Consider the following 13,617-nt stretch of genomic DNA (forward strand, 5'->3'; position numbering starts at 1 on the left):
CAGGATATTAAAATACTTTTTAAAATAAATTTTGCAAGAAAGAGTGGGAAAGTACAGGTCGAAGATCATATGGGAGAGGGGCATCACTTGGCAATCTTTAGCAGGATTCGATATTACCGAAATAAATTCTTATTCAAATATTTAATGAATTAAAATTTGTATTTTAGTTGTTGGTTATCCAGCTACCTTATCTTAAATAAATCTAAATTGATCCTAAAATAAATTATTTTATCATTAGCTACTTTATTTAAAATTTATGAAAAATTGTAGTAATACTATAATTATGTTCAGTAGCATATAAAAAAATGTTATAGCGTTATCTGAAATAATTAAATATTTGGCAAACAAATCATTTGAAAATAATTGATTTCTCGAAGTAACATTTTGCAATTTGTATGCATATATTTTTACTTTTTTACGAATGCCCAATTCTGATCTTGAACCAGTGCACTTGTTCTGATTGTGACTCAGCGGCTGATAACTACCAGCCTAATCCCCTGAATCCATTAAGCACACAAATGGCTCCAGTTGGCCTGCCAGACCCTGGAGACCATAACAATAACACTAAGTTGTTTATAAAAACAAAAAATACTGATAAGAATACTAATAGCGCTAATAATACTAACTCATACAAACGATATTACGACTAGATAATAAGAATATTATATTAGTAATACAGTAATATCTTGATTAATGGACTAGATTCAATATCAAATTAGAAAATATGAATACCAATCATATATGTTATTATAAGTAACTGTAAGTTAATGGAGATTCTAGTATACTAATAAAAATACTGAATACTTTCTACTGGAATGAAATGAAATATTTTTCTCAAGCTATGACGAATAAAATACAATTGCTTTCCCCCATAAATACTCAAAAGTTCATTCTCCTGAGTTTGCTCATCTAAAGGTTATAATTAAAAACAAAAGCTGTACTTTAAAAGCTGTAAAAATGAACAATTTTGAAAGCTAAAAATCTCAGCAAAATCCAAGATATTAGTACAAAACATGTCTGATTTCACAAAGAACGATTTATAGAAAATGTCGCAAAAAATAAGAAACGATGATTTCAGAGAAATATGTAAAAAGAAATGAGCCAGTACTTAATTGTAGCGTAGCTGAATTAAAAGCTGCACCTGAAAAAGTCCATACTAGTACCGCGAGGCCAGAAATTCAACAAGTGCCCCTGGAACGCAGGCAAGAGTCTCAACAAGGAACCATACATCCAGTCACTGGTACGTGTGTGACGCGACTGAGCGTCTCGCGGAGTGGGGAGTCGGCGCGCGCAGGTGGGGGTAGCCGTCGAGTGGGGATCGTGCTTGGCCGCCTGGCCTCGTGTCCCCTCGGCTTCTGGTTTCTCCCGCGGCCGCCTAAGCGGTGTCAGCGTGTGCGCAGACCGGCTGCGCAGCAGGCGTGTGCGTTGTCCAGATTCTTTGTGCCATTCCTGGCATACCAAAAACAAGAGTGGTGACTGCGCTCGTATTTACCGGGGTGCTGCGCTGCGCGTGAATATCACCGTGCGAATTTCCCCTGCGCTGCGAGAGGGTCCGCGACGCCACGTCAGCCCAGCGGTGAGTACAAACAAAATAACATGGAGAAAGAGCGCGTCCACTCGTCCACGCCCGTGTCCCAGCGGCGTCGGGGCCGACAGCAGCGCGGCGGCGACAATACCAGTCACGGACAAACGGACAGACGGACAGCATCACCAGACAAAAACAGACTCCATAATAAATAGAAAAAATACACTCGAGATGCATAGGGGGCGAACGTACTCGGCAACACTCGATAACTCTACTGTGCGAACATATTCCACCTATTCCGCGATACGGCGAGCCCATGCTCGCTATTCACTAGAAGGCTCGTATTCCTCGCGTGTCGCGATTGTCAGGTCCCCACTTCCGGTGACCATGATGTTCACGTCGCCAGCCCCGTGTTGCTCCGACTGCCTCGCGCAACAGAGAGGGAGCGAGTGCCGGTGGTCGGGGAAGGGGGCGGTCGAGTGGAGGGAGAGAGACGGGGCGATGGTCGGCTCAGTTTGATAAACGAGGAGCTGGAGTTGAGCTCGCGGTTCGCTTTGTCGCGTGTTTACGAGCGTTGTGTCAGCTGTGTGTCAAGCGACGCTGCGAGAGGCCCTCCCCCCACCCCCGCGCGTCCAGATAGCAACGTGCGCGCGACGGCTGCGCACTGGATCCGTGGAGGTTAGGACGCGCGAGGTGGCTGCGTGCGTGGAACGCGCGCGAACAGAAACGTGCGCCCGTGGCGAGCGTGAGGCCACGAATTCGCGTGGTGAATTATTGATCCGTGTGCTCGCGGAAAAACCGCGGGGGACAGGAAGAGCCTCGCATGGGGGAGGAGGAGCCTCGCGTGAGGATCGCGCTTTTCGAAGCTCTGCGCCGATTTTCCCCATAAGACCGCGATTTCCCCCCTAGGATCGCAATTTTCTCCCTAGGGCCGCGATTTTTTTTAATCATCGACAATTGAGATTTTCCCTAGGGACGCGTTTCCTTTAAAACCTTGACATTTATCCTAGAATCGCAACGTTTCTTCTCGAAAACTGCGAGTTTACATCCACAACTACGCTTTTCTCGTAGAATCTTAATTGCCCTTACTTAAGTTTCGAATTCCTTTCTAGGACACTGGTTGCCTTCTCCCAGAACCTCGATTTTTCCTCTAGCACCGTGATTTTCTCATCGAGAGCACGATTTTTCTTTAGGACCACGTTTCGTCCCTCAGGTCCGTGATTTTTCGACCCGGGTCGCGATTTTCTCCCTAGGACCGCGCGCAGCTCTCTCTCCCTCCCCTTTCCCCGCGTGTGCGTGACGGAGACCCGCGCGGGAAAAGCCTGGCGCGGGAAAATTCACAATCGCTGTGAGTGTGCACAGTGACACGCGGTACGCTCGCGAGTGCAGAGGTACAAGGTGCTGTGTTGTCGTCGTCGTCGCGAGACGGCGACGCCGCGACGCTAGGACGCCGTGCTGGTCCAGGCGAGTCTAACCTCCTGCAAAACTTGGATGGATACTGTGCATTATTTCTGGAGTGAGTTGTGTATTTTAGTCACTCCTGCCACGTGTGTAGAGGAGAGAATGTGTGGTAGGATAGAAATATGAGACTCCAAGGTTTCGATTTGAAACCAGTATTGTCACCTTTAACCATGATCGGCGTTAAACGTTATGGAGATTGCAACGCTGTTTCACGGCAATCGTACAGATGCACGTTATACAATTATAAACTAACAATGATTGATGTTAAATCTAATATTGTCTCATATTACTAACCAAACTTTTATTCATCCAACTTTGCCTTAATTTAGACGAAGTAAACAAATTAAAACTTCTTCTGAGGTTCACAATATTTATGTATGTCTATACCGAACATTTTATATGAAATTTTTTAAAGTTACTCGATTGATTCTTTTTTAGATTTTCTAGGTTAAAAAATAAAATGAGTATATCATATTTCAATTCTCTCCTCTATATGTATTTTCTCCTTTTCTTAGGAACTGTTAGGGACCACTTTACAAGCACTGAGTCTCGGTCCAGCATAGGAATATTTTTGCGCGCGAAAGTAGGATCATTTTGAACGCGCGAAACTGAGTAGCGTTTAAACGCGCGAAACTGAGTGGCATTTGAATGCACGAAACCGAGTGGCATAGTGTGAGGTGGATACTGTGCTGTTATCGATGGGGTTATCGAAAATAATTCCAGGGTGACATGGTAACACGCTGTTACATAAATTTAATTGGATACTTGCCTCTTATCGCGAGCGGTACGGCCAGGTACGCTCCGTTTCGCGCGACACTCCTTTTTCGATCAGAAAGTGGTAGTGACTAGTGTAAACCCCTCGTTATTTGATTGAGTAGGAGAATATTCGGATTAGCGAGTTTTCATAATAAGTGTTTGGCATGTTATTTTTGTTTCTTGCAAAATCTAAGATACAGTGACAAAAATAATATTGATACTATATTCAGTGAAATATTGCTGGTATCCATTGTTGTATATTATTCAGTTTTCGAATTACTGAGTTGAGTCATAAGGGAATGCCCTCATTAAAAATGGAATTTATCGTTCTGATAATCTCTTAACATCCAAATTATGAATTGTTTTATACAATAACAAACTATTCGTAAATAAATAGCGTAAACTTGCTCGAAAAAGAGTATTGAAGTTATTTATTTTTATTTTCTAGAATATTTGCATTGAAATACTTTAGGTTAGTCGTTTAATATTTTTTCGTTCATTTTTTACATATTTTAAGGACGAGGGGATGTATGCGTTATTGTCTTGATTATCTTCGCAATTAAAATGCTCAGAATTTCATTGACATATTCTATATTTCATGAACTAAGAGTTTGTTATTAACTTTTAATTTAAAGAAAAATAGTAAGTCACAGGAAATGACACTAAATAATAAAAGAGGGTGAGAAATCCTTCTGAAAGGTTTCTCTGTATCTCTAATTCTTCATCTTCAAATATTCTATATTTCCACTTGTTCTGAAAACTTTTTTAAAAGTTGTTTAATATTGTTAATGAAGTAGTCATAATATAGGGAAAAGGATTATGAGGGAGAGCAAATAATAGCAGGAGAATTATGTGTACAACACTTGCTTGTGTTTACCTGAGAAAACTATTTCTTAGAATTATTATCAATAAATCAAGTTCAGTTTATAGTCTCCACTATGTCTTTAAGTAAACAAATTGACGGACTCCTAAATATCTTCCTAAATTCCTTTGCTCTTCAGTATTTATAAACATGTGTGTTTTTAGCGAGTGAATACGCACTCACCAGTAGTTCCATAATGAGCAATCGATAAATTCAGTGTTCGTGTTATCGTCATTGAGCTGCTGTCCACTCTTCAGGCCAGATATGGGCCCCTTATCTCTGTCTTATCAATATTCTCAAATATTGGGACTCGGATAACATCTATCCTTCTACATGGTGTACATTGACACTGTACATGATTTTACTACCAATGAAACTTATTTGTCAGTAGTCATAAGTTTGATCGATCAGCCATTAAAATTAGAGTTTGAAATTGATTTAACTAATCTTTGAGTATAAGTGTGGTTAGTAGTTTCATTAATCATCAAGCATTAATTTTGTACACTTAAGCGATTAAGGAATGAAAAAATTAAAGAATGTTTTTATTTAAATACTTATCAATATTTAGTGATAACAGTCTTAAATATTCAATTTTCAGATATTCTAGTATTTTAGTTTTCTAATGCTTCAAGGTATAAATATTTTTTCCTGGTATTTAAATATTTCATTTTTAGATACTCCATTAGTTTTTCAAATTTTAGAAAAATCACTCGTTCACTCTAACAAACCAATGCAAAGGTAGGCTAGACTAATGAGAGAAAAATGGAAGCAGCAACTCTAAAGGTGTTTCAAGAGGCTCGAGGGAGATCGATGCAGCAAAGGAGGGTTGCATTGTCGCTTAGGGGGCAGGTCGTGCGTGGAGTCTAGTCAATTTTCCCATGGCGAATTCGATTCGGCTTTGTTTAATGGCAGCGATCGTATCTCGGCGACAGTTAGACTCATTAAGAGGCTCCTCCGCGATATAAATAGGACTTGTACCGTTGCACTACGGAAGGAGCAAATAGATTATCCACTCTCTCCCTTTCTGCTCTTCTGACCACCCCTCTTGCATCCCCCTCCCTCGGCTTCTTTTGCTCGCAGCTTGGGCCTCAGAGAGCCTCTACGCTCGCGTGACTTTCTATTTGCCGTAGACGCTGCCAAATTGTCAAGTAACTAAAATTACCTTCGAAGGTGGACTCTTGCTCTTTCTCTTCGACTTTTCTTCTTTTTCCTTCCTCGAATCTTCTGCGACTTCTCTTCTTGCTCTTTTTCGCGAGGGATCTAGAGAAGGGAGAAATGGACGAGGAACTTTCCACTCTCGATCGTGATCAATAACGATCTTTGAATACTCTTATATCCATTTTTTGTTACTTGTTCTTTTATATTTATATAATGAGGCAGAAAGAATCAAGAATTGCTTTAGAGAGGGAGAAGCTTAAAAATATTTTAAAATGCAATTTGTGGATTTTGTTTTCCATTTATCATGCTGACTATAGAAGTAGTGGTTATATAGAAAACTTAAAGGTTGCGTGAAATTTGTGTTGAGAACAGTATTTTAAAACATTTTATTTCATTAATTTTTTAATTTTGTGAGAAAGTTTAAGGTCACTCATTTTTTATTTCATTTAAAGCTTGTCTCAATGTTGTCTCAAATGTCCCTAAAAAGATAACAGTGAAATTAATTAAAAATCAACCACGTCACGTTTTTCAAAAGAATTCAAGCCTTTCTCGAAGGCTTCAGTGAATTTCCCTGATTCAGAAGCTTATCTAGCCTCATTCAAAGATAATTTCGCGTGACAATCGTTTAAATGTCACGTAGGTACACGTGCCGATTTTATCGCTGTCGTGTCCAACGTTTCTTTTTTTAAATCAAAGTTGCAGCCATTTAGAGAAACCTTGATTCTGACTTTTTTACTGTTTTTTTTTTTTTATTGTGAAATTTGAAACGGGAAATTAAGTGTCGACGTAACGAGTCGTGCAAATTTCATCAATAGAGATCGCGTACGCGTTAATTTGTGTCATGTTCGTTTCACCGTGATATTATATTCCTGTGATATTGCGATTGTGCCGTCGCATCGCGATTAAAATTCGCGCGGGTCGATTGATAGGTCCGATTTAAAAGGCAGGAAAAAAGTAACCATGTTCTCCATAATTAACAATCGAGCTTGTGGCGCAGATGGACTGTCTGTAAACATAATTATGATTTGTAAATGTTTAGCATGTCAAGGTGGATTCACTCAGAAATCCTAATACTAAATTTTCAGATATTCCAGTGCTCAAATCGTTTAATTTTCGTATATTTAAAATATAAATGTTCAGTCTCTAAAATTTTCAAATTTTGAACCCCCAAATACTTGAAATTTCCAAATTATAAAAAAGTCTCTAATTTAAAAATTTTTCAATTTCAAAATCTTCAGATTTTGAAATATTCAAATCCCTAAATTTTCAGATTTACAGACTTTCAAACATTGTAAGCCTTTGACCTTTTAAAATATTCAATTTCTACACGTTTAAATATCATACCTTTCTACTATTTAAGTATTCACATTTTCAAATATTTAATTTCCTCGTATTCCATTATTCAAATTTTTAAACATTTCCATATTGAAATTTTCAAATATGCCAGTGTTAAAAAGAAATATTTCCTTATTGAATCAAAGTAACACGCAAATATTACAAAATAACACCTAGTTAAATGTCCCAATTGCTAACCATGCTCCAATACCTCGACACTAACATTAACTTTATTTACTTTTAAACTTAAATTCTATTAAAAATCCAGTACTACTAATAAAAGACAAGAAATATCACAAAATAGTAACCTAGTTAGTGGAATGCAATTCAAATGTTGGGACCTTAATAGAAAGAAAGATATAAAGGGAACATTTGCAACTTTTTCTTAAAATTGGCAGCACTGATCGAATCAGTATGCTTACACATACACATACCAGTACTCTACAAATTTTATTTTAATAAGTTCATAGAAATAATCTTGTACAAAATATCTCGAAAAAAAAAGAAAAAAAATAGATGAAAACAAGAAAATGGTCCCTCTCTATCTTCCTTTCTTCTAAGATCGAGGTATGCATTTTTCAGCTGTCCACTTACTGGGACACTTGACATATTAAGCACCCAGATATTGAGACGTTTACCACGTTATTCAAGTAGCCATTTTCGAAATATTTTATTGAAATAATACCCAAGCCCGTACTCGTACTAGATCGAGGGGAAGCTTGATTTCGTAGTTGATGACCGATCCCCGCGACAGAATCGCGTGATCGTGGCCCGGTTGGTATGCAGACAAACTGCAGCGCTGCATTATTTCAGAAGGGGAAAAGTAGACGGTGCGAGGGGAATCGCAACTGCACATGCATTCTGGGATGTATTGGCCAGTTGGGTAAAACCACCCCACGATTTTCTGACCCGTGAAACTCGCCCTGTTCCGTGAAGGGGGGGGAGGGGCCAAGGGGGCAGCAGCCCGACCCTGTGGCACGTTCTCAATCACGCGATTGAAATTCACTCAGGCAGCTAGCCAGACACGAGTACACGCGTGTACACACCGATAAATTCTCTCTCGTGCTATCTATCCACGAGTTACACACTCTATCGTCTTATTACCGGACATCGAGTATCGATTGCCACCAGAAACATTTTCTCCCGTTTCATTATAACGCCACTGGACACGACACGATGCTACCTCGATACCAGAATCCAGAGTTTAGTACATACTGTGCGCAACAGACACTTGAGACATAGTTCCTCGCGACTGGTCTTTCGCTTCGAGAATTTCATTTGTGAAAATTTAAGCGTTTATTCGAAGATTTGCGTCTTTGAATGTTCAGAGTCTGTCTTAGGTCACTGTGAAGACCGATTTGAAGATCATAATTGATTCGAGGTCGCGTATGGGAACAATAACATTAAAGAATTCGTGTTTGAAATCAGGTTGTGGGAAAGTAACTTCAGTTTGACTTTTCAATGAGGAGGGCCAAATTAAGTGGATTGTTTTTTTCTGCAAGAGACTTAAGTGTGCTATAAAGTTTATGCCGAGACAGAACTGTACTCGCCTGCTAGGTGTCTCAGCGTTCTTATAAACTGAAGTAAATTAATGATTAACGAATGGAACGGTCGAGATACATTTATTGTCTGGAAGGAATGTACTCATGCAGGGTCTGCACGATAAAAAAAGTAAAAGGGGTGGTCCAGTGTTGGTCAGCTTATCTGAAGCGACGTCGATAAAACGAAACTGCAGGGAAAGCTATCCCGCTCATTGTTCATTAAAAGCGAGGAAACGACGTCGTAAATGCGCCCACGAAACGGCGAGATGTCCAGGTCGGTAATTTCCATTCGACCGTGTTAATATGTACAGTGACGGTGTCGTCATCGACGTCGACGACACCGCAGAGAAACAAAGGGGCGATCCCCGCGCAAATAGTGTTTATGCCCCCCTCTTCGAGACGCTCGTAAACACAGAAATGTTCTAACTGTAAAACCCGTTTTCATCGTCTTTCACTTACCCTCTAACTTTCTGTGGACACAAAGGGTGAGCAATCTGTTCCACTAGTTTAACGCTATCTATTTGTCATTCTGATATGTCTATTTATATTGGGAACAAACTTGAACTTCGGGAGCAACCAAAAGCAAAAAATTACTTCAGAAAAATTTTAGGAGTATTCTAATCATAATATTGTTTACTACAGTAAAAAATATCGTGTCTAATTACAAAACTTATGATTGGTCTTTTACGTTTACCCCAGATTCGCCATTGGTCGATCTAGAGAATTCTTTTTTAAACCAAACGCATCAGTAAAATTACTTCAATCCACTTTTTATCGATTTCACAAATACTACCAGAGAGACTGTAAGCTCTGTTTAATATAATTTCGCAGAAAATTCAAGAAAACTTTTTCTGATTTTATATCACAATCTCTGTGGCGATCAACAATAAGCGAGACTCCAGACAAAATCAGAAAAAGAACTCCTGTAGTGTTTTCTCGATGCAAGTGTTTTATTGAAGTTATTCTCTCAGTTTATCTCATCCACAGTTTTAAGAAAGCAAACTCAAGTTGCTGATGGTCTAGCATCAACTGGTTTCAGAAGCGAGTTAGTTACCTTTTATAAGTCTACAACAGATTCCAATCCTCATGAGGTTGCATCGAAGCAAGATTGAAGGTTTCTGTTCACCCCTAGATTCAAAGACAACCATGGACTCGTTCATCGAATGTTCGAGAATAATTTCGAGTATGTATCGTGCTTATACGAGGATAATTTTCTTTGGAAGATGCACGAGCAGAGGAGAGAAGGCGCGCGTCAGCTTTAGCCAAAAATAACGTGGATATACTTAGACGGCCCTCCGCGCGAGATCCAAGCAAACGCTCGCTTCTCCGAGGCCGATTTGAGTCCTAATGAAAACTGTTCGCCACTAACACTCTTCAGGATAATGGCCGCTGTATATCGTCCCTAACGTATCCGTTGTTCGTCATTCAGCTCATCAGAGCGGTCACGGGAGGCTAGGGGTTGTGGAGTACAGTTTGCCTCGATGTAAGCTCGGTGATACACTCATGTTTACCTTTAGTTAGCTCTACCTTGTGGGAAGACAAGTTCGAGATGCTGGTGGCAAATTGATCTCAGAAACGAGTTTCCTAGGCTAGCTTTTAACTTAGCAGAACTCTATTTCTTCATCATTTATTTATTGGAGTCTTGAGTCTATGGCTCACAGTCAGTGAACATGTAAGGTGACAGTACAGTGTTTCTTCACTTTGTGATCATCACTTTTTAGAAGACAAATGGAGGTAGTGAATTAAAGATTTGAAGAATAGTAAATTAAAAATTGGTATATCTGAAACGCTGAAGAATTGAAGCTTTGAAAGGTTGAAGGGTTGAAAATTTGAATATTGGGAAGCTTTGAATATTTGAGAGTTCGAAATTAGTAAACTGATCTTAGGAACGAGTGTGACCTATTGTTAGTCAAGGAATTAAATGTTGGATTTTTGTTCAAAATCAAAGATTTGACAGGATAAAAAGACAACAAAGGAAGGACCAAGTGTAGACACCAATGAGACTCATTGCAGACACTGCTATGACTTTAGCTAATGACTGCTTTATTAATTTAATCGAGTTCGTAGTTAATGATACATGGAAGCGACACTGCGGTCCTGTCTTTAATTACAAACTTCCAGAACAGTGAGAAGTCTGAAGCTTGATCACAGTCTCACAAAGTTATTTAATAAAGCAGAGGCAGTCGACATAAGTCGATACAGTTGATACAAGCTCAGGACTGAGTTCAACTCATGAGTTTACAAGACAAAGTTGCTATAAAATAGAGAGCATTAAACACTTAAAAATTGTTACTGTAATTTATATCAATTTTCTAGTATTAACTAAACTATAGTACTTACATTTGAATATTCCCGCCATGGTGTGTGCAGTAATGGCCGATACTCAGTTCTACCGAAAGCACTTTACTAAACGTATTTTTAACAAAAATGAGAAGTTTGTAAAGAATGTTTGCTATCTATTTTTCTCAGTATAAAAATCTCATAAAATTCTAAACTAAAAAGTAAAAAAAAAAATTGCAAAAATGCTTTTAGGACTCGTTAAATCCAACGATTTTAGTATTCACTAGTTAATTTGATATATATGTAATATTTATTTTATTGATGTAATCTTTCATCATTATTTTTCTAAGGAAAGCATTTGCAAGCTTCGTAATGGGCTATTTAAAGTCTAAAGTACTTAAAAAAAAAGATAAAAAATTAATTTGATAATACCGCAATTGGGATGCAACAAAGTTAGATTCATTATCTCGGTTTCCTCGCTACCTGTTACGTTTCCATCGAGGCTGAAAGTCGATCCACGCTCGCGGAAAACTGCATACAACGTTTACTGTCGTTCGCGCGCGCGCACATACGTCTGCCAACCACTCGTCACGCAATGGATTATGCAGTCTGCACTTAGAAAGTTTCTTCCACGGAGTACAACGCCCGTCTAGTTCCGAATCACGGAAGCGAGTCCAAGTTTCCAGGCAAATCGAACCGAGATTTAATTAATTAACACTTTAACGCGTATTCGTGATTTCAGCCTTTGAATCATGATGTTACGATATAGGGAACTTCAGTCGTGAATTATTTGACTTTGAGCCTCACGTTACTCTCATTTTTGGAGCGTTCGAAAATTGTGTTAAAAATTTTTGATACAATCCTGCCGCGATACAAACTCATAACTCAACTAGGAGTTAGAGTCTTCTAAAAAGTAACTAATTCGTTTTTAAGACCAGTTGATGCACTAGTACATAATTTAAGTTTGCCTTCTCAAAACTGTGAATTAGAGAAAGTTCAAAACTACTAACTTTTACAAGAAGGAGAAAACAGTTTTATTTGAAATAACAATTTCAAATATACTGAGATATTAGATATACTTATTATTACTTTTTTACTTTAACAGTTAAATAAAAAATAATTAACACATTGCACCTGGTAATTAACTACATCACATTTAGGTAACTATTTCAAACGTTTACCAAAAATGAAAATTTTCAAAGGTCAGTATCTCCAAATCGAGAAATACTCATAAAAAAAGTGCTAATAATAACATTCTAAATAATGTTATTTAAGACTTCCCCAGGACTCTTTAATTATTTTTACTACACCTGACGATTTATTTTTACTTTCTGTCACAGTGATATATTTGTCTCCAAGACGTAGTAACATATCTTCCACACGCGATACGGTGTATTTTGATATCCTGAAACTCGCAAAGTGGTTCTCGCAACTATTTCTACTAATAGCCGTGTAAAGGCCAAGCGAAGTGAGCCTATTCGCAGAGAATCGGTGAACCGAGGCGAACGTGCGGGGCCCTGCGTCTCTGGGGTCCTCTATGAATTATTCATAGGGCCCGTGGTAACCGTAGCTGCTCCCCTCGGGCCCCCTCGTTTTTATACATATGTATACAACGCGCCCACAACTATACACGCTTACACGAGTGCTTGTTATATCTGGATAATGACTTCGCACAAATTGTATATTTTTCAGTCTCTTTTTCCTTTTCAAAACGACTTCCTTCTTTAGACATCTCATTTTGTTTACACTTTTTTCAAAACATAAATTACATATACGTGTAATATAATAATATAGTAGGGGGATTTCTAGACGATACGATAGTATATTTTAATTTTCATTTTAATTTTTAAGTTTAGTTTGAATTTTTCTCATACCCTTTTCTTCTGTTTGTATCTTGCACCAAGGTGACGCAACAGCGTAATTCTTTTTCGGTCCGAAGTTTCCAATATTCTAATTTTAGTAATTCTGAAATTATTTTTCGTGAGTGATCATTATCTCTCCGTTAATATATATTTTTTTTTTTTGGTTGGTCTGTTGGCGTTACATAATGTGTACGCAAGGAGCACTTCATGCCAAACGAACGATTAACCTCGAACTTGCCACGGCCTCGGCCGTTTACGCTTCCCGTCCGGCTTGTCGCTCACCATTCTGTGTAATTACCCAACGATTCATTTGCTTAACCATCCTCGATTGTGATCGATACCTACTTACGCCGATTAACGGAGCTGAACGCTGAAGGGAGCCTCCACGTACACACCTTCTGATTTTCGTTTTCTAGATCTCTGGGTCGGCTCAAGTTCGAGCATCATTAGTGCAGAAGAGTCCTCTGTTACGTTACTAGTAAAAATCTTTGTGAAATTGTGAGGTTATTGAGCGACAAGTCATTTTAATTCTGCCTCGATAGAGGACTGTACAGTCTCGATACAAGCTTACAAATTAAATTCAAGAAACAAAAATTTGAGACAGTAGCCACAGAAAAACATTAACGTGTACCACCGAGCTAATATCGAAATAATACTGTATTTTCTTAGCTAGATAGGGTTTTTCAGTTTTCATTAAAACGAGAATTCGAGTGTGTACTGGCAAAGGATAATCAAATTGTGGTGCATAGTACTCGAAATTGGAAATTGTTTATTTCGAGCAGCATGTTTAACGATCGTTTGGTAATTAGTTCGCAGTGAGTCTCATAGGTAGCGAAC

The 13,617-nt window shown here is 38.7% G+C and overlaps 1 protein-coding gene and 1 long non-coding RNA gene across 8 annotated transcripts in view; one reads left to right on the forward strand and one right to left on the reverse strand.

Annotated features, from left to right (window-relative positions):
- The first annotated feature begins 1,458 nt into the window (after positions 1–1,458).
- Scalloped (TEA domain transcription factor 1 homolog scalloped) overlaps positions 1,459–13,617 on the forward strand; it is a 106,815-nt gene continuing 94,656 nt past the window's right edge. For 4 of the 7 annotated variants that reach the window (XM_076386777.1, XM_076386781.1, XM_076386782.1 and 1 more), the window contains exon 1: positions 1,459–1,576. Coding sequence is in view for 1 of the 7 variants with exons in the window: in XM_076386780.1 (XP_076242895.1) it covers positions 3,017–3,041 (25 nt within the window). In the remaining 6 variants the exon portion in view is untranslated. Of the gene's footprint in view, positions 1,577–2,671; positions 3,042–13,617 lie in introns of those variants that run through there. The other 3 variants (XM_076386780.1, XM_076386778.1, XM_076386779.1) reach the window with 3 other exon arrangements.
- On the reverse strand, positions 10,813–11,454 carry LOC143184978 (uncharacterized). The gene is made up of 3 exons (XR_013002851.1): positions 11,402–11,454; positions 10,979–11,044; positions 10,813–10,892 (listed from the first exon to the last, which is right to left on the reverse strand). It is a non-coding gene; the product is annotated as an uncharacterized LOC143184978 (long non-coding RNA).

This window comes from Calliopsis andreniformis, chromosome 10, assembly GCF_051401765.1.
Source record: "Calliopsis andreniformis isolate RMS-2024a chromosome 10, iyCalAndr_principal, whole genome shotgun sequence".
Taxonomy (NCBI): domain Eukaryota; kingdom Metazoa; phylum Arthropoda; class Insecta; order Hymenoptera; family Andrenidae; genus Calliopsis; species Calliopsis andreniformis.